General features: G+C 49.0%; 3 protein-coding genes across 30 annotated transcripts in view; 2 read left to right on the top strand and 1 right to left on the bottom strand.

Moving 5' to 3' along the window:
• Window positions 1-13,656, top strand: part of PHF20 (PHD finger protein 20) — a 141,637-nt gene extending 127,981 nt beyond the window's left edge. For 20 of the 21 annotated variants that reach the window (XM_089306836.1, XM_089306837.1, XM_008255971.5 and 17 more), the window contains 3 exons: window positions 3,746-4,139; window positions 6,086-6,269; window positions 11,137-13,656. In XM_089306836.1, coding sequence (XP_089162962.1) covers window positions 3,746-4,139; window positions 6,086-6,269; window positions 11,137-11,279 — 721 coding nt within the window. In that variant the 3' untranslated portion in view covers window positions 11,280-13,656. 21 annotated transcript variants of the gene reach the window in all.
• Window positions 13,657-13,720: 64 nt separating this feature from the next.
• SCAND1 (SCAN domain containing 1) lies at window positions 13,721-15,929 on the bottom strand. The gene is made up of 2 exons (XM_089307146.1): window positions 15,790-15,929; window positions 13,721-15,689 (listed from the first exon to the last, which is right to left on the bottom strand). The coding sequence occupies exon 2, from the start codon at window positions 15,637-15,639 to the stop codon at window positions 15,139-15,141; it is 501 nt and encodes a 166-aa protein (XP_089163272.1). The 5' UTR covers window positions 15,640-15,689; window positions 15,790-15,929; the 3' UTR covers window positions 13,721-15,138.
• CNBD2 (cyclic nucleotide binding domain containing 2) overlaps window positions 15,822-26,570 on the top strand; it is a 59,903-nt gene continuing 49,154 nt past the window's right edge. For 2 of the 8 annotated variants that reach the window (XM_089307136.1, XM_089307144.1), the window contains exons 1-2: window positions 15,822-15,960; window positions 24,996-25,133. In XM_089307136.1, the coding sequence (XP_089163262.1) occupies window positions 25,026-25,133 (108 nt within the window). In that variant the 5' untranslated portion in view covers window positions 15,822-15,960; window positions 24,996-25,025. The other 6 variants (XM_089307141.1, XM_089307143.1, XM_089307134.1 and 3 more) reach the window with 6 other exon arrangements.

Below are 26,570 nucleotides of genomic sequence, written 5' to 3'. Positions count from 1 at the left end.
AGCCAGAACAAAATCCAAGTCTCCCATGTAGGTGCCAAGAACCCAATTTTGAGCCAGCACCTGCTGCTTCCCAGGGTCTGCATTGGTGGGAAGCAGGAGTCAGGAGCAGGAGCTGTGAATCAAATCCAGATACTGTGGTGTGAGACAAGGGCATCTTTACTGGTAGGCTAAATGGCCACTCCCAGAGTTCCTTGAGTTTTAACAGAAGTATATACCCATGTGACCACCACCATAATCAGGATAGGGTGTGTGTGTTTGTAGTTTGGTTTGTTTTTTGTTTTGGTGTGTAGTTCTGAGTTTTCTGTTTGTTTTTAATTATGGTAAGATATACATACTATAAAATCACCCATCTTTACCATTCTTAGGTGTACGTCTCTATTTGGTTAAGTTATCACATTATTAGGCAGCCAGTCTCCAAAACTCTTCATCTTGCAAAACTGAATTTCTCTACCCATTTAAGAACTCCCTATTCCCCGTCTCTCCAGTCTGTGGCAGCCACTGTTCTTCTTTCTGCCTGTGTGAATGTGATCTCTTTGGGCACCCCGTGTAAGTGGGATCATACAGTATTTGCCTCTCTGTGACTGGGTTGCTTCACTTAGCGTAATGTCCTCAAGGTCCATCTCTGTTGTAGCATATGCCAGTGTTTCCTTGCTTTTCGAGGCTAAATGGCACTCTCTTGGGTGTAAGTAACACATTTTGTGTATCCTTTTATCCCAAACACTTTTGGTTGGTATACAGGGCAGAACTGAATGCTGTTGGGCGAGAGAGTTTTGGCAGGCCTGCTCTCTAGTATGGCAGTTTGCTCACACAGAAAATGTTAGGCCGCGTCTGGCTTCCAGGGGCCAATGGCTTGAGGAGTAGGACTGAGTGTGCACTCCCTTCTGTGGTTGCATTCTCCATATCATATGCCCCAAACCTGTGGAAGCTCTGTTAAAGACATGTTGCTCCTGTTGGCTTTTATAAGCTACTTACTGAATACAGCAGCTGAGGCCTTGAGTGGGCCTTGAGTGGCTGTCATCAGGTACTGTCCTGCACCTTTCTGACTGCCTCTCCTTGGCAGTGACCTTGGGAGCTTTCTTTGCATGTTAGTAGAGTCTTTGGCAGGGACTGCTTCTCCTATGAACCCCCTATGTTCTTTCTATAGGAGGCTGTTTTAATTAAGTCATAAGCAATGACATACTAGTGCTGTGGGTGAGTTAAGATTTGATTGGCTATCTGACAAGACTTCCTGTGTGCTGATTAGTCTTGGAGGCCTCTGTCAGGAGAGTGGACCACCAGAGCCTGGAGATGGCAGGGTGAGAGTCTGCTTCCTCTGTGTTCTCTGGCACACAGAGGCCTTGCTCAGGGTCTGGCCCAGCAAGGGGACATTTATCAAGGATCTGTATTGGTTTGGCTAAAAGTTAAGCTGCTATAACAAAGATCCCTAAAACAGAGACTCAACCAAAATGGCAGTTTCTTTCTCACATAATGAATGGTGGAGGGATAAGCGAAAGTCTAGGCCAGGTAGAAGTCCTCTCTCCAGAGATTTGGGGACTTGGTTTCCTTTTATTGCTCTGTGTGGTCTTGGGATCTGCATGATAGAAGGAAACTTGAACCTTGACTCTGCCCCAGCACCTAAGAAGGAGGAAGAGAAAAGAAGGGGAGGGCGAGCAGTTTCACAGACACAGCTGACTGCAGTGGAGGCTGGCCAGGTGGCTGGGTGGCGCTGTGGCCTGCCCAAACTGGGGAATGGGGTGGGTGTGAGAGGAAGAGGGGAAGATGGATATGGAAGGCAGTTAGCAGTTGCTTTGCCATTATCTGTTCAGGTGAACTGCATCTGTTGACAGCCCCAGGTGGGGTATCAGAGATTGGCTGTTCCCTCACATTTTGTAAGATAGGAAACTTTACCCCGTATGAACCCAGCTAGTCTGTTCTTAATGAGGTGCTAGATTGACTGAAGTAGGTGGACAGTGGTCCCTGTGAGGGGCTGCTTGTCAACTCTGTTTCTTTTCCTTTGAGGATTCCTTCAGATGGTACTCTCTCATTGAAATGCCAGTGCCTCTGGCCCTGCACCATAGTCTCTAACCTTGTCTTTCTGAATCCTGGTTTAAAGCCTTCATCTTTATAAAAGTGACTTTGTTTGCACTGGAATTAAATCAGACTCATGGCAATTCAGAAGAGAGCATAGGGAGATCCTGTTAATCATTATGCATGGAGGAAAGCTCCCGGAAAAGGGACAGGGGCCGTTGTGTCTTTGTACCCTGGATAGTCTGTGCAGTCACGGGCTCTGGGTTTTCATTGTCAGATATATTGTTCCCAAGGGGCCTTGTGCAGTTTTGTGCACAGGCAAACAATAAAACTAGGAGTCATTTCAGAGTATCATTTTAAAAGTGATAGCTATGCATACTTTCTTCATGATTGACAGGGCTAACAAGGGGTGGTCAGGGTCATCCTTGTCAGGAAGAGTAGTTGGGATTCTAGGTTGTAGCTGGGAAGGCAAAAACTCTAGTACAAAAGAGGCAAAGACTTATAGTTTTTGTATAAAGAGCAGATCTGAACTATGGCTCATGAGCTCCATGTTAACATATTTCAGATGGCAGTGGCCCTAGAAGTTAGCAAGACAACCCCATTTCTCCTGCACCATTCTGATTACAGAGGTGTGTCTCGGCTCTGGGTTCAGGCTCTGATACCCTTCCTGGAGGTGGCCCAGGGACTCTGGCTGCCTTGGTACCAGTTGCTTCTTCTCCTTCCTCTGTGGGTAGGAGTGGAATGGGAGAGCCGTGCAAGGCTAGCTGCACACCTGGGGAGTAGAACTTGGGGTTATGCCAAGTTGCTGCAGCCTTTGCGCTCATGGGCAGTTGCATTTCTGCAGCTAAGAGGCAGGGGTACTTCTGTCTAGGAGCTGCTGGCGAGCAAGCTGCTGCTTTCAGTGTTTATCTCTGGGGGTCACGAAGGCACTGTTGGCCGTTCTGCCTTGGGATGGTTCTTCTCCATATGGGGTTGCCTGAACATGACAGGATTCTTAGTGTCCCTGGGTTCTGTGAACTAAATGCTGGTATCACCCCTCAGGGTTGTGACAACCAGGAAGGCCCCGCATTTTCTCAGTACATTACTTTTTTTTTTTTTTTTTAAGATTTATTTATTTATTTATTTGAAAGTCAGAGAGAGAGGGAAAGACAAAGAAATAGAGATCGAGAGAGATCTTCCTTCTGCTGATTCACTCCCCAAATGGTCATGATGGCCAGCATTAGGCCAAGCCAGAGCCAGGAGCTTTTTCCAGGTCTCCCACATGCGTGGCAGGGGCCCAACACTTGGACTGTCTTCAGCTGCTTTCCCCAGGGCATTAGCAGAAGGTGGATTGGAAGTGGAGTAGGTGGAACTTGAACTGGCACCTGTATGAGGAGCAGGGAGCAGCTTTACCCGCTAAGCCACAGCAGTGGCCCCTCAGGACATTCCTAAATGAACCAAATGTGAATCACAGCTCTCTGTCCACCTGCTTGTGCCTGAAGGGCACTCCTGCCGCCCACCCTCCCTCCTTTCCATCTTCCTTTTGTTTAATGATCTAAGGTTGTAGTAAAGATTCTTAGTGGTAGAGAAGAGTTAAAAGCTGGAGTTTACATAAAGTAGAAATTTTTAAGCCTGGAGATTGGCTCTCCCTTTTGCTTAGCGAATGGTGGGCTTTGACCAGCTGGCCCAGGTGGGAACTGAGGAGCTCTGCCGTCGTGCCAGTTAGCAAAAAGCCTTTCCCTGTCTGCCCTCCCAACAGAAGCAGGGAGCACCCCGATCTGCAGCTGTGGTGCCAGCCTTGGAAACAGCACTCTGGGGAGGGGAGAGTTCAGTCCACGCACATCCGCATCGTGGACACCAGGAGCAGGGAAGAGGCCCCCAGCTATAGAACTTTGAACGGGGCAGTGGAGAAGCCCCTGCCCCGCTCCATGGAGGAGTCGTATATCACCAGCGAGCACTGCTACCAGAAACCCCGCGCCTACTACCCTGCTGTGGAACAGAAGCTGGTGGTGGAGACGCGGGGCTCTGCCCTGGACGATGCAGTCAACCCACTCCACGAGAACGGCGACGACTCCCTCTCCCCTCGTCTGGGCTGGCCTCTAGACCAAGACAGGAGCAGGGGCGACAGTGACCCCAAACCCAGCTCCCCAAAGGTATGTGGCTCCTCGTACTTGTTCTTCCTCAGTGTTGGAGTGCTTGTATCTTCTCCTGGTAGGTTACCTGTTCTGTGCAAGATAGTCAGCCAGAAAACTGTATTTAAATCTGTTTAACATGCACATGTTTTCTATTAAATGAATGCAAAGTCAAGAGAGCTCACTTAAGCTAACGATTGTTGGTTCCAGAAAACACCCACAAAATGGTGTGGTTGGTGAGGTGGGAGTGGAGAGGTGGGAAGCTGCCAGGAGTTCCAGAAATGGAACCAGGGTGGGGACACTCCGTTTCCTTCATAGTTGCACCTAGGTGCTGATTCTTAGTGGACAGTGAGTCAGGTGTTTGGTTAGGCCTGGTTTTTTCAATATAGTTGTGTGACTGACTTACTTTTCTTTTAACTTTGCAGCCTGGTCATAACAAGGGTCCATTTTATTAAGATATTTGCAGATTTCCTCTGTTTTCTCCAGAGCCACTTTTTTTTTTTTTTTTTTTTTTTTTTTTGACAAGCAGAGTGGACAGTGAGAGAGAGAGACAGAGAGAAAGGGCTTCCTTTTGCCGTTGGTTCACCCTCCAATGGCCGCCGTGGCCAGCGCACCGCGCTGATCCAAAGGCAGGAGCCAGGTGGTTCTCCTGGTCTCCTATGTGGGTGCAGGGCCCAAGTACTTGGGCCATCATCCACTGCACTCCTGGGTCATAGCAGAGAGCTGGCCTGGAAGAAGGGCAACCGGGACAGAATCTGGTGCCCCGACCGGGACTAGAATCCAGTGTGTCGGCGCTGCAAGGTGGAGGATTAGCCTATTGAGCCACAGCGCCGGCCTCAGAGCCACTTTTGTAGCTGTTATTCAGGTCATTCTCTTCTGGAGCCTTCTGCCACCATCATTGCCAGTGTGTTCATCTCGAGCTGTTTCCAGGGTCATTGTGCCCTCTGTGATTGATTGGAGGACTTTCTTGCCCTTGTCACCTCTGGTCTCACCCTTGATCCCACAGGGTGGTGTTGCTGGCATTAAGGGCATGGCCGGCTACACATGGCCAGGAGGAAGCATCCTGGGCTGTAAGCCCCTCAAGGGTTATGAGGGTCACAGGTTCAGACAGTGCTGAGGAAGGTGATAAGGACCCTGTCTTTTAAGAAAGACCCAGCTGAGCTTGGACTCGGCCCCTTTGTGATTCTGAGCAAGTTCCTTTGCCTCCCTTTGCAGACCTGTTTCCCTACCTGCTGGATGGCCAGTGACAGATCCTCATTTGCTGCACAGTGTATTTGAGAAAAGCTCCTAGCACATGGTTTTGCCCATAGTAAACACTAAATCAATATTAGCTATAATCTGTTTCATTTAAAATAAGTGAATGCTAGGTGGAGTTCCCAAATTCCAGAAAAGGCTTGTGGTCCTGTGGACAGGCGGGTTTCTAGGGTCTGGTACACGATTCAGCATTAGGAGATTGTGGGCCTTTGTTGTTGGGGAAGTATCCATGAGCTGATCCTGTTTTATTATTATTCTGTTCCATCCTCCCGAACCCTCAAAGTAGGTTTTACTATTTCTCATCTTTCTCCTGAAGAACAGAGGCTCAGAGAGAAATAACTGCTGCTGGGTCACACATTCTGCAGGAAATGGAGCTGGCACTTGAAACTCAATTGTGTGCGCTCCCACATACTAACCCTTATCTCCACTAGCCCTGCTCTGGTCAGATCCCAGGGCTCTGGAAGCCACTCTGTGACTCCGCCTTCAGGCCAGGGCATTGAGCCAGTCAGTGAGAAGCAGCTGTGGGGCCTCCTGAGCCAGAGGTCTGTACTGCCCTGCGGTGGTGAGACGGGTCCAGGGGAAAGGGTAAACGGAGTGAGGGGTTTGGAGTCTACAGACTGCAGCTGGTTTCTCAGGTGGTTCCAGACTCTGGCTGCTTAGGAAAGGGCCTAGGAGGCTCCCGCACTCAGTAACTCCCTGCATTGCTCCCCCAGGTGAGGGACTATGTCTCCAAAAGCATCCTCCCGGAAGAAGCCCCTGCTCGGAAGCTGCTGGACAGAGGTGGGGAGGGGCTGCTGAGCTCCCAGCACCAGTGGCAGTTTAACCTGCTGACCCACGTGGAGTCCCTGCAGGATGAAGTCACACACCGGATGGACTCCATAGAGAAGGAGCTGGATGGTAGGCTCCTTCCTTGGCCCTTACCTGTTGGCCTGCACTGAGCTCCCTCTCCCCCAGATAAGCTGCTTCCTGAACCCCTGTTCCTGAGAGGTGGCTGCATTCTGGCCTCTTCTTTTCAGCCTCATCCCACCTCCTTTCTCCCCTCAAAGTGGACAAGTCTGACTTTTTTTTTTTTTTTTTTAAGATTTATTGTATTTATTTGAAAGACAGTTACAGAGAGAGGGAGGGAGAGAGAGTGAGAAAGAGAGAGAGAGAGGTTTTCTACCTGCTGGTTCACTCCCTAAATGGCGGCAATGGTCATAGCTATGTGGATCTGAAGCCAGGAGCCAGGAGCTTCTTCCGGGTCTCCCATGTGGGTGCAGGGCCCCAAGCACTTGGGCCATCTTCCACTGCTTTCCAGGCCATAGCAGAGAGCAGGATTGGAAGTGGAGCAGCTGCGACATGAACTGGCGCCCATATGGGATGCCAGGACTGCAGGTGGTACAACCTTACCTGCTACGCCACAGCGCTGGCACCCAAGCCTGACTTTGATACTTATCGGCACTTCTAAGGTCTATATTGAGGTCACAGGTCCCTGCCTCCATGTGCAGTCCCTTCTGCAAAGGCAGGTATGCAGAGGGGCAGCTGGATTCTGCTTGCAGGAAATGGGTCATCTGAGCAAATGCTTTTTATTATTTAAAATTTTTATGTATTTGAGAGGCAGAGAAAGAGACAGAAATATCTCATCTGCTGTTTCCCCCACTAAATGCCCCCAGCAGCCAGGCCTGAATAGAACGGAAGTCAGAAGCTGGAACTCTATCAGGGTCTCCCACATGGGTGGCAGGGACCCAAGTAGTTGAGCCACCACCTGCTGCCTACCAGCATATGCACTAGCATGAAGCTGGGATTGAAAGCAGAGCTGGAACGTGGACCCAGGAACTCCTATGTAGGATGTGAGCATCCCGGGCAGCATCTGCACCAGGATCTCAGACACCTACCCCTGAACCAACAAAGATCTGTGGAGAATTAAAATTTTGACTTTAATTTTTAGATATGAAGATTTTGTTTGAAAAACCCTTTATTTTAACCTTTGATGAAAGCTAACATGAAGGTTTCTCCTTTTTAGCTGGTAGAGATTTAAGCACCCGGCTGAGTCATTTGTGTAGCTCTGGGCATCTCCCAGATGTTGGTAACAGCAGATGGGACTGGAAGACTGAACTTGTGATGATGAACATGGAGCGGTACAAGATAAAACCAGGAGCCTAGAACTCCTTCTGAGTCTCCCACCTGGGTGGCAGGAGCCCAAGCACTTGAGCCACCTTCTGTTGCCTTCCCAGGTGCAGTAGTAGGGATCAAAAGTGGAACAGCTGGAACTCTAACCAGTGCTGGCATCATAGCTGGGGCTTAACTTGTTGTGCCATAATGCTGCCTCAAGGGAATCAGTTTTTTTTTTTGTTTGTTTGTTTGTTTTTTTAAAGAACTTTTAAAATTTAGTTGAAAGGCAGACTTACAGAGAGAGGTAGAGATCTATAGAGAGAGATCTTCCGTCCATTGGTTTACTCCCCAGATGGCCGCAATGGCTGGGGCTGGGCCATCTGAAGCCAGGAGCAAGGAGCTTCATCCAGTTCCATGTAGATGTAGGGGCCCAAGTACTTGGGCCATCTTCTGCTGCTTTCTCAGGCACATTAGCAGGGAGCTGGATTGGAAGTGGAGCAGCTGGGACTTGAACCAATGCCCATTTGTGATGCTGAAATTACAGGCAGCGGCTTAACCCATTATTCCAAAACACCATTCCTGGGAATCAACTCTTGAATTCATTTAAATGCCATCAAGATGAACTAAGCTTTTATAGAAATTTGGATGTAACAGTCCTTTAAAAAAAAAAAAAAAAGCCTAGTGGAGCAGGTATTTGTCCTAGTGGTTATGACACCTGTGTTCAAGTCCCGGCCCCACTATGAATTCTAGCTTCCTATTCATGCATACTCTGTGTGGCAGCAGGTAATAGTTTAATTAGTTAGGTCCCTGCCATCCACATGGGAGACCTGGATGGAGTTCCTGGCTTTGATCTTGCCCAGCCTTTTCATTGAAGGTATTTAGGGACTGACCCAGCAGATAGGAAAACAGAAAAGCTATCATATTGACACACATAGATAAAAGTCATTTTTTACTATTAACCATTATTTAATAATTTATAAAGCTATGTGAATAGTAGTTTAAAAGGCAAAGGAAGGGGGACCAGCGCTGTGGCATAGCAGGTAAAGCCGCCACCTGCAGTGCCAGCATCACATATGGGATGCCAGTTCAAGTCCCAGCTGCTCCGTTTCCCATCCAGCTCTCTGCTGTGGCCTGGAAAGCAGTAGAAGATGGCCCAGTGCCTTGGGCCCTTGCACCCACGTGGGAGACCCAGAGGAAGCTCCTGGCTCCTGGCTTCAGATCGGCACAGCTCCAACCGTTGTGGTCTTTTGGGGAGTGAACCTGCAGATGGAAGACCTTTCTTTCTCTGCCTATGCCTTTGTGTGTAACTCTGCCTTTCAAATAAATAAATAAATAAATCTTAAAAAGGGGTGGGGGCAAAGGAAAGAAGACATTGTGGAACAACTGTTTAGGACAACTGCAACCAACACATGAGTGCAGGTTCAAGTCTTGGTTCCTCTGCTTCCGATCCAGCTTCCTGCTGATGTGCCTGAGAATGCAGCAAATGATGTCTCAAGTGCTTGGGCCCCTGCCATCCACATGGGAGACCTGGATGGAATGCTGGGCTCCTAGATTCAGCCTGGCGCAGTCCTGGCTGTTGTGAGAATCTGGGGTGTGAATCAGCAGATGGAAACATGGACTCTCTCTCACTCTCGTTCTTTCTGTATATGTGTGGGTGTCTCTCTGTCACTCTGCCTTTCAAATAAATAAATGATAAAAATAAAAGACAAAGGAAATTAAATGATCATTAAAAGTGAAATATTAAATATTTTAGTATTTAATATTTAGAAGTATTATTTTAAGGAAAAAATACCATAGTGAACAATGGTCTCTATACAGATGAGCTTGAAGAGTGTATTTGAAGTGAAACTTTTCCCGTGGTGACCTTGTCTTGCTAGCAACCATTATACTTAGAAGTATACTTAGAAGTGGTTTCACTCCCTGAAGAGCGAAGTTGGGATAATGGTGTGGGCAGCCCAAAGCTCGGGGGGCTGGCCTGCCGGACTCTCGGGTCCCAAGATGCTGTTGACTTCCCATGCCTTTGGCCTTGTTCTTCAGCCCAGCAGATCTGGAGAGCGAGCTTCTGTCTCAGGAGTTCCAGACACTCCCATAAACCATGCTCGGACACTACTGAGTGACATACACTGTGCCAGTCTGCATGCTGCTGCTTGTTTCCCTGCGCTTGTCTCCTGAGCCGCTGTTGAGGGGTGCCCTCTGCAGCAAGCCTGGCACCAGATCGGAGGTAGTTCAGGTGATCTTAAGAGGGGTCGCTCAGCACCTGCAGCAGCATCTTGCCTAAGACACTGTCTACCCTCCCCTTTCAAATTGATCCATCCAGTCCTGACTGCCTTTTCTCCATTTATTTATTTATTTGAAAGGCAGAGTTAGGCAGAGGCACAAGCAGAGAGTAAGAGAGAGAGAGAGAGGTCTTCCATCTGCTGGTTCACTCCCCAAGTGGCCGCAACAGCTGGAGCTAGGCCGATCCAAAGCCAGGAGCCAGGAGCTTCTTCCAGATTTCCCACGTGGGCGCAGGGGCCCAAGGTGTTGAGCCGTCTTCTGCTTTCCCAGGCCACAGCAGAGTGCTGGATGGGAAGTGGAGCAGCCGGGACTTGAACTGGCACCCATATGTGATGCTGGCTCTGCAGGCAGCTAACCCACTCGCCATAGCACAGGCCCCACCATTTATTCTTGTGCCTGTTTGCTCAGCAGTCTGTTGTTGCCCTCTAGATCTTGTTTTTTAAGACTTACTGATGGATTGAAACTGGTGACTGTGGAGTTGCTGTTCAGATGACCACTAGTCCCTCTCACATGACTTGGATTTTTTACTTTTGGTTTCCAAGTGTGGGTACAAAAAGGCAGTCTTGTTTTTCTTATTTCCTTGTGGTTAATCACAGATTATTAAATGCTCACAGGAGAACATATGGTACCATAGCCTCTGTAACTCAGGGAGTAGATTCAGAGTGTAGAGTTGAGGAGGCTTCCCTAAGGAGTAACTTGCTGGGAACAAAGGATTTAGAAAGGTGGAGAGGACGGTGGGGTTAGGTGTGAGAGCTGGGGTTTGTGTGGTAGGCTGCAGGCGGCCGGAGGAACAGACACTGGCTGGGTAGGTCTGCCTCCTTCTGCATTCCAGGGTCCAGAGGTGCTCAGCACGGGTTGAGGCATGGCTCTTGGCAAGCTGGGTAAGCACAGGAACTAATATAAAGCAAATCAGAGTTTATGGTGATAAAAAACAGAGCCTTTCAAGTCCCTCCCCCCCTTTTTTTTTTGATCCTAAAAGACCAGGCTTTCTGATTTGCAACATGGGCAAGCTCTGTAAAGAGTGGGCAGTCACACTAAGAAAGGTGGGTCTTTGAAAGCCTTTTAGACCCAGTTGTCCAATATAGTAGCCACCAGCGAACAGAGTAAATTTAAAATTCAGTTCCTGAATTGCACTAGCCATGTTTCAAGTGCTCAGGAGCTGCATGTGCTACTGTACTGGACCATGCTGACCATTCTCATCATTGCACAAGACTCTGCTGCTCCAAAGCAACTGAGCTTTCTTCCAGGAGTATGTAGAGCAGGTATTGAGATAATGTTGGCTTCAGTGTCCCTCCTTCCCAGCTCGCAACAGGATAAGGTGCTGAGAACCTTGTTGATCTTCTTGCAAATGAAGTGTTGAGGGCTCACAGAGTCTTCTTTCTCTCTTCTGCCACAGTGTTGGAGAGCTGGCTGGACTATACTGGGGAACTGGAGCCCCCAGAGCCACTGGCCAGGCTGCCACAACTCAAGCACTGCATCAAGCAGCTACTTACAGACCTGGGCAAGGTGCAGCAGATTGCCCTCTGCTGCTCTACATGAAACTGGGCACCCAGAACTAATGGGGGCACCACCTTGGGGCACCTGCAAGAGGAGCTTCACGTATTTAAATGAACAAACCTAGCATGCCGAATGCACGTGACACCAACTGACTTCAGGGATCCAGCCAGGAATGTGAGGGATGTTGGACGGAGAGGCCATTTCTGGCTGCTGGAGGACAGGGCACTCTGATCTTGAAGCCTGCCAAGAAGCTGGCAGATAGACTCTTTGGGATTCCCTTCTTCTGTGCACATCGTTGAATGAAGAAGAGTCATTTTGCACAAACTTCACTTGAAATCGTGCCACTGATGATAAATGGAATGAGAGCCAAAAAAGTTTATTTGGGGACAGTTGTAAATTCTACTTGCAGTTTATTTAATTGACTTCTGTCAGGTTGGGGTAGCCAACCCTGCTGGTTTCTGCCTGGCATGGTGTTTAGGCAGCAGGCATCATTTCATGTTCCAGCCTAACGGGAAGGTTGGGACTTGACCATTCAGTGGTGGCTGGGAAGCAGCAGAGGCCTTGGCTGCCGTGCTTTTCCAGTAGGACACTTCACTTTTCTCACATCTTTTGCATGACTTCCTGGTACCCGGGACGAGTTCTGTGTAACCTCACCCCAGAGTTGGCTTTTGTAGCAGAACCCTACAGCCCTTGGAGGAACTAGAATCTCACTGTGTTAACAATCTAGGAGGAATTCCAAACTGAAACAGGCAGAGTCTGGAACCCAAAGGGGATGGCATTTTCTACCCACGTCTCAACATTGACAGCTTCCTGGTCCTATTTAATGTCCAAAAAAAGTTTCCCAAAATTCTGAACTTTCACTGTAAAGATTTGTTACGAGGAATGTGGTTTGGGGATGTTTCCTTGTTATTTTATACTGTTGTAAACAAACTTCAGATGTGACATGTGCCGCTTTTCTCCTCCCCTGAAGGGTGTGTTCAATAGTCTGCATCTTCAGAATTGTCTTGTTAATATAACACTTTAAGTTCCACGTATTATTTTGTGAGATCAAGGTAATTATGCTGCTTAAGGTCCAGGTACAACCCATTTGTACCTTTGAGACATTATTTGTGTTATTTTTGCAGGTTATGGTTCCACATGTAATTGCTATATTTTGTTTTTCCTTACTAGGCAAAGTTAAAATGTTCTATGCTTTGAGGAGTAACCCGTTTTCACTAGTTTTCTTATCACTAAAGGCAAAAATCAAAGCACAGTTGTCCATTAACACAAGTTAATTATGGGTTTATGAATCTATAATGTTATGTGCTGCAACTATTTACTATGTAAACGTGAAGTAGCCAGAATCTCAATAGCAGTCACTCCAGAGCCCTTTGGAATGGTTAGGCTTTAAGGCGCAGGTTGCTGTGGTCATGAATTCAGGCCTCTACTAAGGAAGACCTGTTTCAGGGCATGCTCTAGTAGTGTCCACCATTTGATATAAAGTGAATTCCAGGCCAGGTATAAGTTGACCTGTTGTAGCTTATCCATCAGAGGGAACACATGTGGCTGTGACATAGGTAGTGAAGTTGACACAATTCCCCTGTCAGATGCTGTTTCCCGCTGCCAACATTGGTGTTTCTGATGTGGGAAAAAATGCTCAAGGAGTGTGCACAGCATCAGTGTTTTGGACAGTTTACTAGACAGCTGTGTAAGCATTGTGTGATGTTGGACTAAAAAGGGAAGGAAACAGGATGATTTTCTGTAGCCACAACTGTGAGGCATGATGATGTTGTATTATACTGATTTTTTCTTCTGGAAATGCATTTAAGTATTACATCTAGGGAAACTGTTAACTTTTAAGACAGTCAATTTTGTGTCTTGTTCAAAGAAGCAGAAACTGAATTACCATTTTGCCAAGTGGCCATTATTGGGTTTATTAAGTTTTGTAAAAGAAATAATCCATTTCACTCATTTTGACTTTTGTTCTTAGGGAAGCAGGGATGACTCCTCAAATTCTGAGAAACCTCAGTGTGTTTCCCTAACTTAAAGCCATGTTGAGGGGCTCCATTCCCAGTTTCTGGGTCAAGCTGAATTAACCCCCAAGTTGGAGCACTGGAAACTGACTCAAACCTTGCTGTTACCATTTAGAAATATGTGCACTACCTAAGTTTGGTTTTTTGAGAAAAGCTATCCACCTATAAGAAATTGCCTTGATAAGAACAGTTCTGATTTGACTAATTTTAAGTGATGAGTATATGCAAGGTGGATCCTTGATGAGCCAACATTGCACTGTGGATATATATCTATGTTTACGCGCTATTAGAACAGAAGGCGCTGTATATAGAAATGTTGCTTTGAAGCAATATTTGCAAAACAAGCAAACTTCTGTATCTGTATTTGGAAAAAATAAAACAGGTTCTTGTTGCTGTGTTTCTATTAATTAGTTCTTTGCCCTTGGTTTAATATGCATTGTTTTCTCTTGTGAGGTGCAGAATCTCACTGTATTAACATTTTTTCTTTTTAGATTTATTTGAAAATGAGTTACACAGAGAGAGGAGAAGCAGAGAGAGAGATGTCCTCCATCTGATGGTTCACTCCCCAGATGGCCGCAACGGCCAGAGCTGTGTCAATCCAAAGCCAGGAGCCAGGAGCTTCTTTCGGGTCTCCCACACGGTGCAGGGTCCCAAGGGCTTGGGCCATCTTCTACTGCTTTCCCAGGCCATAGCAGAGAGCTGGATTGGAGGTGCAACATCCGGTTCTCGAACTGGTGCCCATATGGGATGCTGGCACTTCAGGCCAGGGAGTTAACCTGTTGAGCCACAGCACTGGCCCCAACAATATATTTGAAAGTCTGGGTTAAGAGATTTTCCAACTGCTGGTTCACTCCCCAAATAGCCTGGGGATGGGCCAGGCTGAAGCGAGGATCCTGAAATTCCAGCCAGGTATCCCATGAAGGTGCAGGGCCCAAGTACTTGGGCCACCTGCTGCTGCTTTCTCAGGTGCATTAGCAGGGAGCTAAAACCCTATCTTTAGCGGAAGCCTGCTCTTGCCCTCTAAATGGATATTTTGCAGCAAAGCAGAAACAACCTGTGTCAGGAAATCCCAAGAAAGTATTCAAAGTACTTGTGAATCCATTTAAATGTTTTTCTTTATTCAAAAGCAAAATACCCATACCAGCTTTTAGTCCAGTCTGGCTCATGCTTTTTGGTGCAAGCTGCAGATGGACTATAGTGCTGATTGCTGGAAGCAGGTCTCGCACCTGCTGTGTTCAGGCCCTGCTGGGTGGGACCCGAGGAGCCCCTCCTCGAGTGGGCAGAGCCTCAAGAGAGGAGGAGTCCCGGTTAGCACAGATTTTCCTCCTTTCTTGCCAAGTTCTTTTCCCTCTAAACAATTAAGCTGATTAAATTAGGGGCCAGCTGCAGAGAAGTTAAAATGAATAGCTTCAGTAATGCAAACCATCCTTTCGTTCACACCAGCTCCTCCATTTAAACCCTACCAGGAGCCTAAAATTTTGCAGCGGGGGCGCTAAGTCTGGAGGCATAAACCAGAGTTCATCAAGAACTAGTCTCTCTGCAAGGTGTAAAAGCACATGGCAACAGCCCCGGAATTCGGGCCTTAGGGAAGGAAGGCAGGTTAGCGTCTACCCGCAGGACTCCACAATCCATCATCCAGGTGGTCCAGGCCTGGTCAAACATGCAAGGACCCCACAACAGCTAAGGCAGGCCCAAGGACTAGGAAATGGAGGCCTTCCGCGCGCTCCTGCTGGGAAACAGGCTCGGTGAAACTACCCCAATAGAAGACGAACGAAAGAGACACACCAGACCACGGGAGCTGCCAAACTCTATTTCATTCACAGAGTGGGGAGCAGGTTCTCGCCGCCCCACGCCCCACCCGCCACGCCCTGGGACCGCAGCCCCGCCGCTCAGCCGGTGATGCGCACATCGGCGCGACGACGCAGCCGCCGGGCCCGCGCCGCCTCGGGCAGGATGGCGAGCAGCTGCTCCTGCACCAGCATCTGCACTATCTGCTCCTTGGTGCGGATGTCGGGCCGCAGCCACTGGCGGGACAGCTCCCGCAGCTGGCGGAACGCCTCGCGGGGCCCCGCCGCGTCCTGGTAGCGGAACTGCCGGAAGCGCTGGCGGAACGTCTCGGGCCCGGGCCGGGAGCCGCCGGGGCCCGGCGGGGAGCGCGGAGCGGCCTCGGCCTGAGGCGCAGAGCCCAGGGGCAGCTCCAGGGCCGCGGGGGGCGGAGGACTCGCTTCCTTGACGGCGGGCTCCAGGGAAGGCGGTGAGGCCTCTAGAATGGAGGGGCCCGCGGAGTTACGCTCCGGGTCTGAGCTCGGGCCCGCTTCCTCCTCGCGTTTCTCCAGCGACGCCGCTGAGGGACTCCGGGGGGCCCCCAAGCTCGGCTCGGTCTCCGCCATAGCTCCGGGCGTCACTCTTTTGTCCAGCAGCCGTGGGCTCAGCACTGCGTCTGCGCGGGGGCGGGGTGAGGAGGGAGAGAGACGCGTCCCGCTGAAGGGCGACCGAAGAGGGAGGCGACTCGGGACGGGTGACGAGGGCGCGGAACTTACCTGCCCCGCGGAGCTCCAGGCGCAGCCGGAAGCGGAAGCCTCGCGAGGCTCCTCTGTGATTCCGCGGTCGCGTGAGCGCCCGGAAGCCGAGGCCGAGCTTCCGGAAGCAGCGCCGCGCCGCGCCGCGTTCGCGAGGCCCTGGAGGAAGCGACGCGCTGGAGGAGCCGTGAGGTACTTTTAAAGGAGAGGGACCCGGGCTGCGGCCCCGGCAGCGCCTGGGCTGGCGGTGGGCGCGAGGATGCGGTCGGCCAGGCGAGGTGGTCTCGCGTCGGCGGCACCCGCCCTTAGTGCGACGGTGACAAAACCCGACCCGGTGAATGCTCTGCCGTCTTTTTTGTGTGTGTGTGTGTCTTCTGAAGCCAAGCGACAGGCGGCTCTGAGGCTTTAAGCGTTGCGGGCTGGCAGTGCGTGGCCCGCGCGGTGGCCGCCAGTCACAGGTGTCAGCTGGGCCCGTGAGGTGAAGCCGGTCCGCCTGGAGACGTGCTCCTTCGTAGGGACAAAATGCAAAACGCCCCAATAATCGTTTATACTGTGTACATGTTGGAATGTAACGGTTTGCCTATATGGGATCAAATAAAATATGTTATTAAACTTAAATTCATCCGTGTCTTTTTACTTTTTAAGTGCAGCTATTGGGAAAATTTACATTTATATTTCTGCCGAACAGCACCGGGCTGGAGAGTGGGGGTCAGAGTGCCTTGGTGGAATCCCCTTTGCAAGGTTTATTATCTGGCAGTAATGGTGCCTACCCAGAGCTGTTGCGAGGATTGAATGTGGGAAGCCCCTGGGAAGAAAGGACTTTAAGAATACTATTCTCATTGAGCAAGGTGTTCCTGTCTCTGAGCTACAGTTTCCTGTAAAACGTGGATGCACTAGCACCTACCTCATAGAGGTTATTGTGAGAATCCAGTAAGATTAATGTGTGTAAAAGTACAGAACTCGCAGCCCTTCTATGAATGGAACATGTGGGTCCACAGGCGACTCACAAATAGGCATTGTATCCCTGTTGTACGGAAAGGGAAACAGGCCCAGAGTTCAGCCCCATGCAGGAAGGGTGAGCGTATTCAACAACCGTCCACACACCAGTGGCCCTGGGATCAATAGGAAACCTGCCCTCTTGCAGGGTGACCTTGGATGGGAAGATGGAGATGGTCAGGGAACAAGTTCCAGAGCCTGAAAACCTTGGAAGCCATCACGTGGGTCTTTAATGGTTTTTTAGTTGTTGATACGTAAAAATTGGTAAATTTCATATGCAAATCTGGTTTTCCAGCTTTTCTTGAAAAAAGGTGAAAGAATTGGACTCATTCCCAGCAGAAGCTGAGTAAACTTCCTTTGACCCAGATGCTCTGTCTTGCCTGGTCCCGGTTCTTGCTGCTGCTCCCTAGTCTCTGAAACAATGTTTGCATTTACTCTTGCTCTCAGGCTGGTCTCCCCAGAGCTGGGGAAATGAAACTCCAGGTGGAGCTGGTGTGTGTTACACCTGCTTGCTTCACAGCTTCTGACTGGCCCCTGACAGTTGGGTTTGCTTTCCCCAGTGAACCACGGTCCTATGCCCTGTGTGGGAACAAATAATCCAGCGTTGAGGGAGCATACAAACCCTGCTGCAAAGACAAGGAGCCGTGAAAGGCTTCCCAGGAGGGGGCCTTCAAGCTGAGCCTCAAGAAGAAAGGGTGGAGTTGGGGGGCAGTCCAGGCACTGCCTGCACCAGGGCACATAGAGAGGTAGAGACAGATGCCCTCATTCCTCATCAGAATTCCTAGGTTCAGTACCCAGCTCTGGCTTCCAACTCCAGCTTCCTGGTAATGTGCACCCTGGGAGGCGGGCTCAATAGCTCAAGTAACTGGGTGTCTGCTACCCATGCGGGAGACCTGGCCCAACTCAGGCTCTTTGTGAGTATTTTGGGAGTGAACCATCAGATGGGAGTTCTGTCTTCTGTCTGTCTCTCTCTGTTTCTCTGCCCTCAAATAAAGAAATAAATACATAAAAGTTCGAAAATGCAGTCCTGCCCTGTTGGGGAAGGGAATGAGCTCTTGTGGTACTTGGGATCATGAAGTGTTAGCTCTCTGGTCCATTTCTTGCATCCTATTGGGATCATGGAATATTAGAGGTGAAAGCGGGGATGGGGGGTAATCTTAGAGACCTGTTAGAATCATGCAATGTTAGAATGGAAGGGGCCTTAGAAATTGCATCCAAAAATCCAGTTGGTTATTCTAAACGTTTTGTGGGCTAGTAAGAAACCAGAATCTGAAAAATAATACCTCTTCCTAGAAAAGGGATGTAGTTATGTACTTCTGCATACAGTTTCAGGTAATTTACACGTTCTTGAACCTACCTGGAGGCTCCAGGTTAGGTTTTAAAAATAAATATGTATTATACGCACTTGCCATGAGTTTTTGAAGACCTTATATATAAAGGCACTTGTAGAGAATCTGCCACTAGTATACATATATATATTTTAAATGGTAATAGTTATGATATAAACACTTGAATGTGTAAGTTCACATATGTGGTATATTTTTTAAATATGGCATTATGTTATTAATCATTCAACATTTATTTGTGACACTTTATTAATTGAAAAATTAAGGCCTAGCAAGATTAATTAACTTGCCCAGGTTCGGCCAATACATAAGATTGGGCTTCAAACCCAAGTTTCACCTATACATTTGGAAGCCATGGAAGGGGTTTAAATAGGGAAGGGATGCAATCAGATTTGTTTTAGGAGACTCACTTTGCTTAAAAAGAGTGTTGCTGGGGTGGAAGTTTGGTGAATGGTGAAGCCACTCCTTGAGAAGCCTGAAGCCTGCAACCCGGATTTAAGTTCCGGCTCCACTTCCACTTCCAGTTTCCTGCTAATGCATATCTTGAAGGGAACGAGTGGTTGGTTTCCTGCCATCCCTATGGGAGTTTCCAAGGCAGCAGCCAATTGTGGGCATTTAGGGAGTGAATCATCAGAATAGGAGCCCTCTGTTTCTATTTTTCCCACTGCCTGTCAAATAATTTTAAAAAGAATATTGCTTTATTACTGAATACTTAGATTATTTCTGATTTTCATTATTAAAACAATGACAGCCATCACGTAGCTAAAGCTCTTGTACTTTGGATTACAAGTGTCTGTTGCTATCAAATCTGTTTGGTTTCTGAATTTGAAAAACAGGAGTTGTTGAGCTAAAAGCAAAGGCTGTGAGGAAGGGCCCCTTGGCCACAGGTGAATTAAAAAATCTGGCAAAAAGTCAGCTGTTCCTTGTGCCTGCAGTGATGATGAGCTTTGATTCCTTTCCTGTTTAAGCATCTGAATTCTCTCCCTTTGCATCCCTTGCCACCCATATTGTAATGAAGTCTTATCTTAGAGCCAGTTGTACATTTACAAATAAACTTTGGGGGGGGGGGCAAGAGTTCTGATAATGAGAGTTTGAACAGTAAAGTTTGTACTTCCCTAAACTATAATCCCAAAAGGTTGACTAAATTAAATATTTTTGCTATGTATTGCTGCCTTTTTTCCTATAGAGACTTGTTTGATTTATAGAACGTTAGGACAACTCCTAAAACCCAGACTGGCAATCAAAAGTCCAGAAAGTAGAAGTACCAGCAAGGGCAAGTGGCTAGGACCCAGCGGTGAGTGTTAGTCCTTTGGCACACTTGCCAGCACTTGGTATCGTCGTGTTTTTAAAAGCCATTCTAGTAAGTGACCAGTGGCTGCTCACTGTGGTTTTAATTTGAATTTCCCTAATGACATTGAGCATGCTTTCATGGGCTTATTTGCCATCCTTGTATCTTCTTTGGTAAAATGTTTGTTCAAATCTTCTGTTCATTTTTTACTGTTTTCTTTTTGTTGTTGTTATTCTATTATTGCTGAAGCTGCTTATTTTTGCTTTTTATCTGAATTCAGTTTTTAAACATTGTGATAAAATCTAAGGACACAAAATTGACTACTTAAGCTATTTTTTTCAGTGTACGGTTCAGGGGCATAAAGTACCTTTGTTATGCCCAGATAAGTAGATCCCCAAGAAGCTATCAGCCCAATCACACCGAAATGCAAAAGCAAGGTTAAAGGTACAAGCTGCGACAGGGACCTCATCCAACCAACCTGCGCAGCGGAGGAAGGAGGAAAGACCCAGGTCTTTGTTCGGGGACGCTTTTAAAGGGAAGATACGTCAGCAAGGGCTTAGGGTGCGGGGCCTTTTGTGATTGGGCAGGGCAGAGAGGGGGTCTCCGTTTGGTTTGGGCTCAGGGAGTTACCTCATTTGGTAATCTCTACTGAGCTGCCCTTGGTCTGCTGAGCTAGCTGTCCTTCGTAAGCTTTGATATCCCGGAATGCCTGAATGCCTGCTTTTACAAGGACTTGGGTCTGCTATGGGAAACGGAGGCTGCTTTTTATTGTTTCAAAATGGAGTCACTTTGGCTCTTCACCTTCACATCCTCATGCACCCATTACCACGATCTCTCTCCAGAACTTTTTTATCACTCCAGACTGAAGCACTGTACCCATTAAACAGTAACCCTTAAATTCCCTGTCCATGGTTCTGTTTTCTGTCTGTTTGAATTTAACTATTCTGTGTCCGTCGTATAGTTATATTTGTCCTTTTATGTCTGGCTTATTTCGCTTAACATAATGTCTTCAGGGTTCATTCACACTGGAACATTATCAGAATTTCATTCCTTTTTTAAGACTAGTATTCAAGTGTGTGTGTGTGTGTGTATGCAAACAAACACCAGAGTACTTCAGAAAGTTTATGGTGGGTGAGCGTTTTGCCTGGCTGTTAAGATGTTGGTTAGGGGGGCGGCGCTGTGGCGTAGCAGGTAAAGCTGCTGCCTGTGGTGCCGGCATCCCATATGGGTGCCGGTGCAAGTCCCAGCTGCTCCACTTCTGATCCAGCTCTCTGCTGTGGCCTGGGAAAGCAGTAGAAGATGGCCTAAGTCCTTGGGCTCCTGCACCTGTGTGGAAAACCCAGAAAAAGCTGCTAGCTTCTGATCAGCCCAGATCTGGCTGTTGCTGCTATTTGGGGAGTGAACCAGTGGATGGAAGACTTTCTCTCTCTCTCTCTCTCTCTGTCTCTCTCTCTCTCTCTCTTTCTGCCTCTGCCTTTCGGTAACTCTGCCTTTCAAACAGATAAATAAATCTTTTAAAAAAATGTTGGTTAGGGGCCGGTGCCGCGGCTCACTAGGCTAATCCTCCGCCTAGCGGCGCCGGCACACCGGGTTCTAGTCCCGGTTGGGGCGCCGGATTCTGTCCCGGTTGCCCCTCTTCCAGGCCAGCTCTCTGCTGTGGCCAGGGAGTGCAGTGGAGGATGGCCCAGGTGCTTGGGCCCTGCACCCCATGGGAGACCAGGAAAAGCACCTGGCTCCTGGCTCCTGCCATCAGATCAGCGCGGTGCGCCAGCCGCAGCGCGCTGGCCGCGGCAGCCACTGGAGGGTGAACCAACGGCAAAGGAAGACCTTTCTCTCTATCTCTCTCTCTCACTGTCCACTCTGCCTGTCAAAAAAAAAAAAAAAATGTTGGTTAGGATGCCCAGCTCCAGCTCCTGACTTCAACTTCCTGCAAATGCAGATTCTGGGAGGCAGCAATGATGGATCAAGTAATTGGGTCCCTGCCACCCAAATCAGAGACCTAGATTGAGCTCCTGGGTTCAGCCTGGCCCGGCCCTGGCCATTGTGGGCATTTGGAGAGTGAGCCAGCAGGCAGTAGCTCGCTCGCTCTCCTTCTCAAATAAATAAATAATAAATTAAAAATTTAAACTTTCATGGAAAAATGGCTTTAAAAGATGAGTTATGGAGTGGACCTTTGGCCTATCAGTTAAGATTCCTGCTTCTCACATCAGAGTACCCAGCTTCAGCTCCTGACTCCAGCTTCCTGCCAGTGTAGACCCTGGAAGTCAGTGGTGAAAACTCAAGTTATTGGGTTCCTGCCACCCACGTGGAAACCTGGATTGAGGCCCCATCTGCTTGCTTTAGCCCCAGCCCAACCCCAGCTGTGTGGGCATTTGGGAGTGAAAAGGGGAGATCTCTGGGTCTCTCTGCTTTTCAAATAAAGAGCACTTAATGGTAAAAAGACCATTAAGAAAAAGATGTTTATTATGGTGCAAAATTTTTTAAAAATCTGTATATGTTTTTTGAATAATATGCTATTTTCATCCTGGAAACTTCTTGTTTCCTTTAAAATAAAAATACTTGTTGTGGCAAGTGTGGTGTGGCAGATAAAGCCCCAGCTTGCAACGCTGGCATCCCATGTGGGTGCTAGTTCAAGTCCTGGCTGCTCTACTTCTGCTAATGGCCTAGGAAAGCAGTGGAAGATGGCCCAAGTGTTTGGGCTCCTGCTACCCACCTGGGAGATCCTGGAGAAGCTCCTGGCTCCTGGCTTCAACCTGGCCAGGCACTGGCCCTTGTAGCCATCTGAGGAGTGAACCAGCAAGATGGAAAATCTCTGTATCCTTCTGTCTCTGACAAATAAATCTTTTTTTAAGAAATTATATATTTATTTGGAAAGAAGAGGGAGGGAGGGAGAGATTTCTTCTTTCCACTGATTGACTTCCCAAACAACCATAACAGCCAGGTCTGGGGCAAGCTAAAGCCAGGAGCCAGGAACTCCACCCTGGTCTCCCACAGGGGTGGCAGTGGCCCAACTGTCTCTGCTTTCCAAAGCATATTAGCAGGAAGCTGGATGGGAAGTGGAGTTGCTGGGACTGGAACCAGTCCTCTTTTACAGGATGCCAGTATAGCAGCTTAACCTGCGGTGCCCTCCTGTTTTTCCTTCGTTTTTCTTTTTTTTAAGATTTATTTATTTATTTGAAAGTCAGAGTTACACAGAGAGAGGAGAGGCAAAGAGAGAGAGAGAGAGAGAGAGAGAGATCTTCCATCCGATGGCTCACTCTCCAGATGGCCGCAATGGCTGGAGCTGGGCGGATCCGAAGCCAGGAGCCAGGAGCTTCTTCTGGGTCTCCCATGTGGGTGCAGGGCTTGGGCCATCCTCCACTGCTATCCCGGGCCACAGCAGAGAGCTGGACAGGAAGTGAAACAGCCAGGTCTCGAACCGGCGCCCATATGGGATGCTGGCACTTCAGGCCAGGGCATTAACCCACTGCACCACAGTGCCGGCCCCCCTCCTGTTTTTCTAAGATGGCCTTGTGACTGGCAGTCATTTAGCCGCTTTGAACCCCAGTGTCCTCATGCACGGAGCTGATCCCGCTCCTTGGGGATCAGCTGAGCTCGTGCCCATGAGTGCACACAAAGAGCCACAGATTCCAGTCCCTCCTCCCTGCGGAATCTGTCACTGTGACATAGGTAGATTCCGAGCGTGAGGTTTTCTCAGAACAAGGCTTCCGGCAGCAGTTGGTAGGGTACAAGGAGTGGAGAGGAGCTCTTGCCTTGCCACTAAGGAAGCTGTTTGTTTCTAGTATAACTGGACTTTCTGGGAAGATTTGTTGTCCTCCCCCTGAAAGGTAAAGGGGCTTGTTGTGCCATTTGCCAACTCCTGGACCATGAGGCGATATATGGTATCTCATGCCTGGCAGATCCTGAAAAAAGAACTGGTGAGAAGAGACCTGGGCCGAGGAGGGAGGAACAGAGCATTGAGTAGACACAGGAAGGAAGAGGCGGGTGGAGGAGGGGTCTTGGATGCATGCATGGTGGCTACCCTGTACCTCTTTGGAATCACAGCACAAAGGAAGGAGTCCCAAGCTAGGCTTCAGAAGGACTGAATCCTGACCTCTACCCTGTAGCCTACCGCCACGGGCCGCACTCTGAGCCCCTGAGCCCCGTTCTGTACCCGCACTTTCTGCTTTGATGAGATCCAGAGAGAAACTCAAACGTGTACAAGGACACAGCCATGAGGCAGGCAGCAGGTGGAGTGAAAGGGGAAGCAGGTGGGTGCTGGAGCCTGTTGGTCACGCGGCCCTAGGCAAGTTACTTGGTTTGCTTTGCCTATGTTTTTCTCCCCTGCAAAGGGTGAGGAGGATACTAGTACCTATTGTCTAAATTTACACTTGAGAATTAAATGAGGTAATATATATTAGAATAATGCCTGACAGTAGCAAATTATACTTGATGAGTATTTCATTAAGAAAGTACTTGTGGGGCTGGTGCCATGGCGCACTAGGTTAATCCTCCTCCTGTGGTGCCAGCATCCCATATGGGCACCAGTTCTAGTCCCGGTTGCTCCTCTTCCAGTCCAGCTCTCTGCTGTGGCCTGGGAGTGCAGTGGAGGATGGCCCAAGTGCTTGGGCGCCTGCACCCACATGGGAGACCAGGAGGAGGCACCTGGCGCCTGGCTTTGGATCAGCGCAGCTCCAGCCATTGCGGCCATTTTGGGGGTGAACCAACAGAAGGAAGACCTTTCTCTCTGTGTCTCTCTCTCACTATCTGTAACTCTACCTGTCAAATAAATAAATAAAAACCTTAAAAAAAAGTACTTGTTTCTCATACTTAGATTTTTTAAAGAAACACATCTTAATTCAATTTTTTCACAAGCTTTTCTTTATAAAAAGATTTATTTATTTAATTGAAAGGCAGATTAGTCAAGGAGTGAACCAGCGGATGGAAGACCTCTCTCTCTGCCTCTCCTTCTCTCTGTGTAACTCTGACTTTCAAATAAATAAATCTTAAAAACAAAACAAAAAATAATGCAGATGTATTATCCTACAGTCTTGCAGGCTAGCAGTCTGACCCAGGTCTCCTTAGCCTGAAATCAAGGAGTCAGCAGGGTTGTTTTCCTTTATCAAAGTAGGGAAGAACCTGTTTCTTTGCCTTTTTGCTTCTAAAGGCCACCGGCACTCCTTGGCTCCTGGCCCCTTCTGCATCCTCCAAGCCAGCAGCGTTGCATATCTCTGACCATTCTTCCCTCAGATCCATCTGGTTCCAAAATGCAGGTCCTTGCATCGCCGTACACTGCCTGCAGTTACCTGTGCCCTGGTTGTCTGGATGGAAGTCAAAGACTTGACACTGAAGGAATGGGTGCTGGTGAACGTGGAACAGCTGGCCCCTGGGGTGGTGGGATGCTGTGGTTTACGGTTACCAGTTTCTGCTCCACCAACACTCCCCCCGGTGGCCACATTATTTCAGCAGGCTTGCAAACTTCCTGAAAATAGACCCATTGCTCCAGCACACACTACAGTTCAACCTGCCAGCTTTCACCGTGTCCAGCCCCGTCTAGCCTGCTGTGGGCTGTTGAGAACAGAAGGATTCCATTGGTCTTGTTTGTTTTGTTTCCACAGGGGCTGTACCAGCTGGTCAGGGATATCATCATGATGATCCGAGTATGCAAAATGTTCCGCCAAGGCCTCAAAGGGTTCCGGGAATATCAGATCATTGAGGCTGCTCACAGAAAGCACCCGATCTTCTCCTTCTGGGATGTAAGCAGCTGGGCTCAGTGGGGTCATGGGGATTTAAGGGGGTCCAATAAATAGTCCCCTACTTCTCAGCCCAAGCTTCGAACAAACCAGAAGACAAAAGTAGAACAGAGGAGAGAGCCAACTGTCACCTTTCTCATGACCAGACTTATTTGAAAGAGGGGGATCTGACACTGAACCCCAGAATTAGACAGCCTTATGCCCCTTGTCACAGGCAGTGCTGGACCCAGGCCTGCTGCCTGGAGTTCTGAGAATGCCTGGGAAGAGTAGGGGCTCGGAAGGAAGGACTGGGGGATCATCACGCCCATTCTCTCCTCACAAGCCCACAGCCCAGCGACAGCAGTGTTCTGCTATCACGCCTCCCTCCCCGTGGCAAGGAGCACCGACTGGGAGTGCGGAGGTGTCTCTATCCCAGCACTGACCAAAAGGGCCGGCAGCACTGGGAGTCACCACAGAGTCGGGGTTTTCTTGTGGCTCCCCGACTGTGGCCCATCCCTGCTTTCTTTCCTGTCCCCCTCTTAAATGAAGGGGATGTTTCCAGGGCTCAGTTCACTATGGTGACTGTACTTTCTCAACTTTCTAGAAGGTCTTGGTCACAGGTATGTCACCCAGGACATCGAGGTTTCCCCAACCAATATCTGGACCAATAGTGCCCATTTTCTTATTGTACCGAGAGGGGCCTGATCCAGCTCCTGGCTCCCCTGCACCTAGAAGTGCGCTCGGAGCCATTTCCTGGAATGGTCTCTGAAGGATACCAGCTAAAGAGGGTCTGGGGTGGTGACGGGGAAAGGACTTGCCCATGACCTCTGGTTGCTGAAGGTTCAGTGGGTACTACGACTAGAGTGTATGGCTGAGCTAGACGTAGCAGCAGTTGGGGCCGCTGGTGCAGCTGAGAGTCATCGAAAGGCCCCTGTTTGGAGACCCTGTGCTGGCCAGTTCAAACCAGTCTGCACGAGATGGGGCAGGGAGGCAGTATAAGGGCCGTAACCCAGGAGACTCCACTTAACTCTCAGGAAGAACGATCTCTCAGGGCAGCAGACCTTGGTGAAGCCATGGGCCCTGGGGTTAGTGGCAGACTTGAGCTGTTGCAGGGAGCAGCTGGAATCTGAGAACCCAGACACAGGCTTGTTGTCGGGGAGGGTGGAGCTAAATCTCTCCACATTGCCCTGAGCAGAGCAGAAGCCTCACAAGGACAACCTGTGAGAGTCAGGTGGCAAGCTGGGGGCTGCAGCAGAGGGCCAGGTGGAGAGAGCTGCAGGTGGATTTTCTGTGGAGGGTGTGAAGCCAGGTATCTCAGCCACACAACTTTCCCATTGGCTGCCTCCCTGGGAAGCACCTCATAGACATGGACACACAAACTGTAAAGGGGGTAGACAGGAGGTGTGCCCCACAGGCAGAAGAGGTTTGGCGCAGGATGATGCCAGGGCCTTGCTTGTCCCT

This window comes from Oryctolagus cuniculus, chromosome 11 (assembly GCF_051225735.1).
Source record: "Oryctolagus cuniculus isolate XC-2025 breed Fujian yellow rabbit chromosome 11, ASM5122573v1, whole genome shotgun sequence".
Taxonomy (NCBI): domain Eukaryota; kingdom Metazoa; phylum Chordata; class Mammalia; order Lagomorpha; family Leporidae; genus Oryctolagus; species Oryctolagus cuniculus.
The sequence above is the reverse complement of the archived record's forward strand: the minus strand, read 5'-3'. Positions and strand labels throughout refer to the sequence as shown.

Excerpts from the sequence above, each read along its gene's own strand:
- SCAND1 (XM_089307146.1), bottom strand. The coding sequence starts at position 15,639 with ATGGCGGAGACCGAGCCGAGCTTGGGGGCCCCCCGGAGTCCCTCAGCG.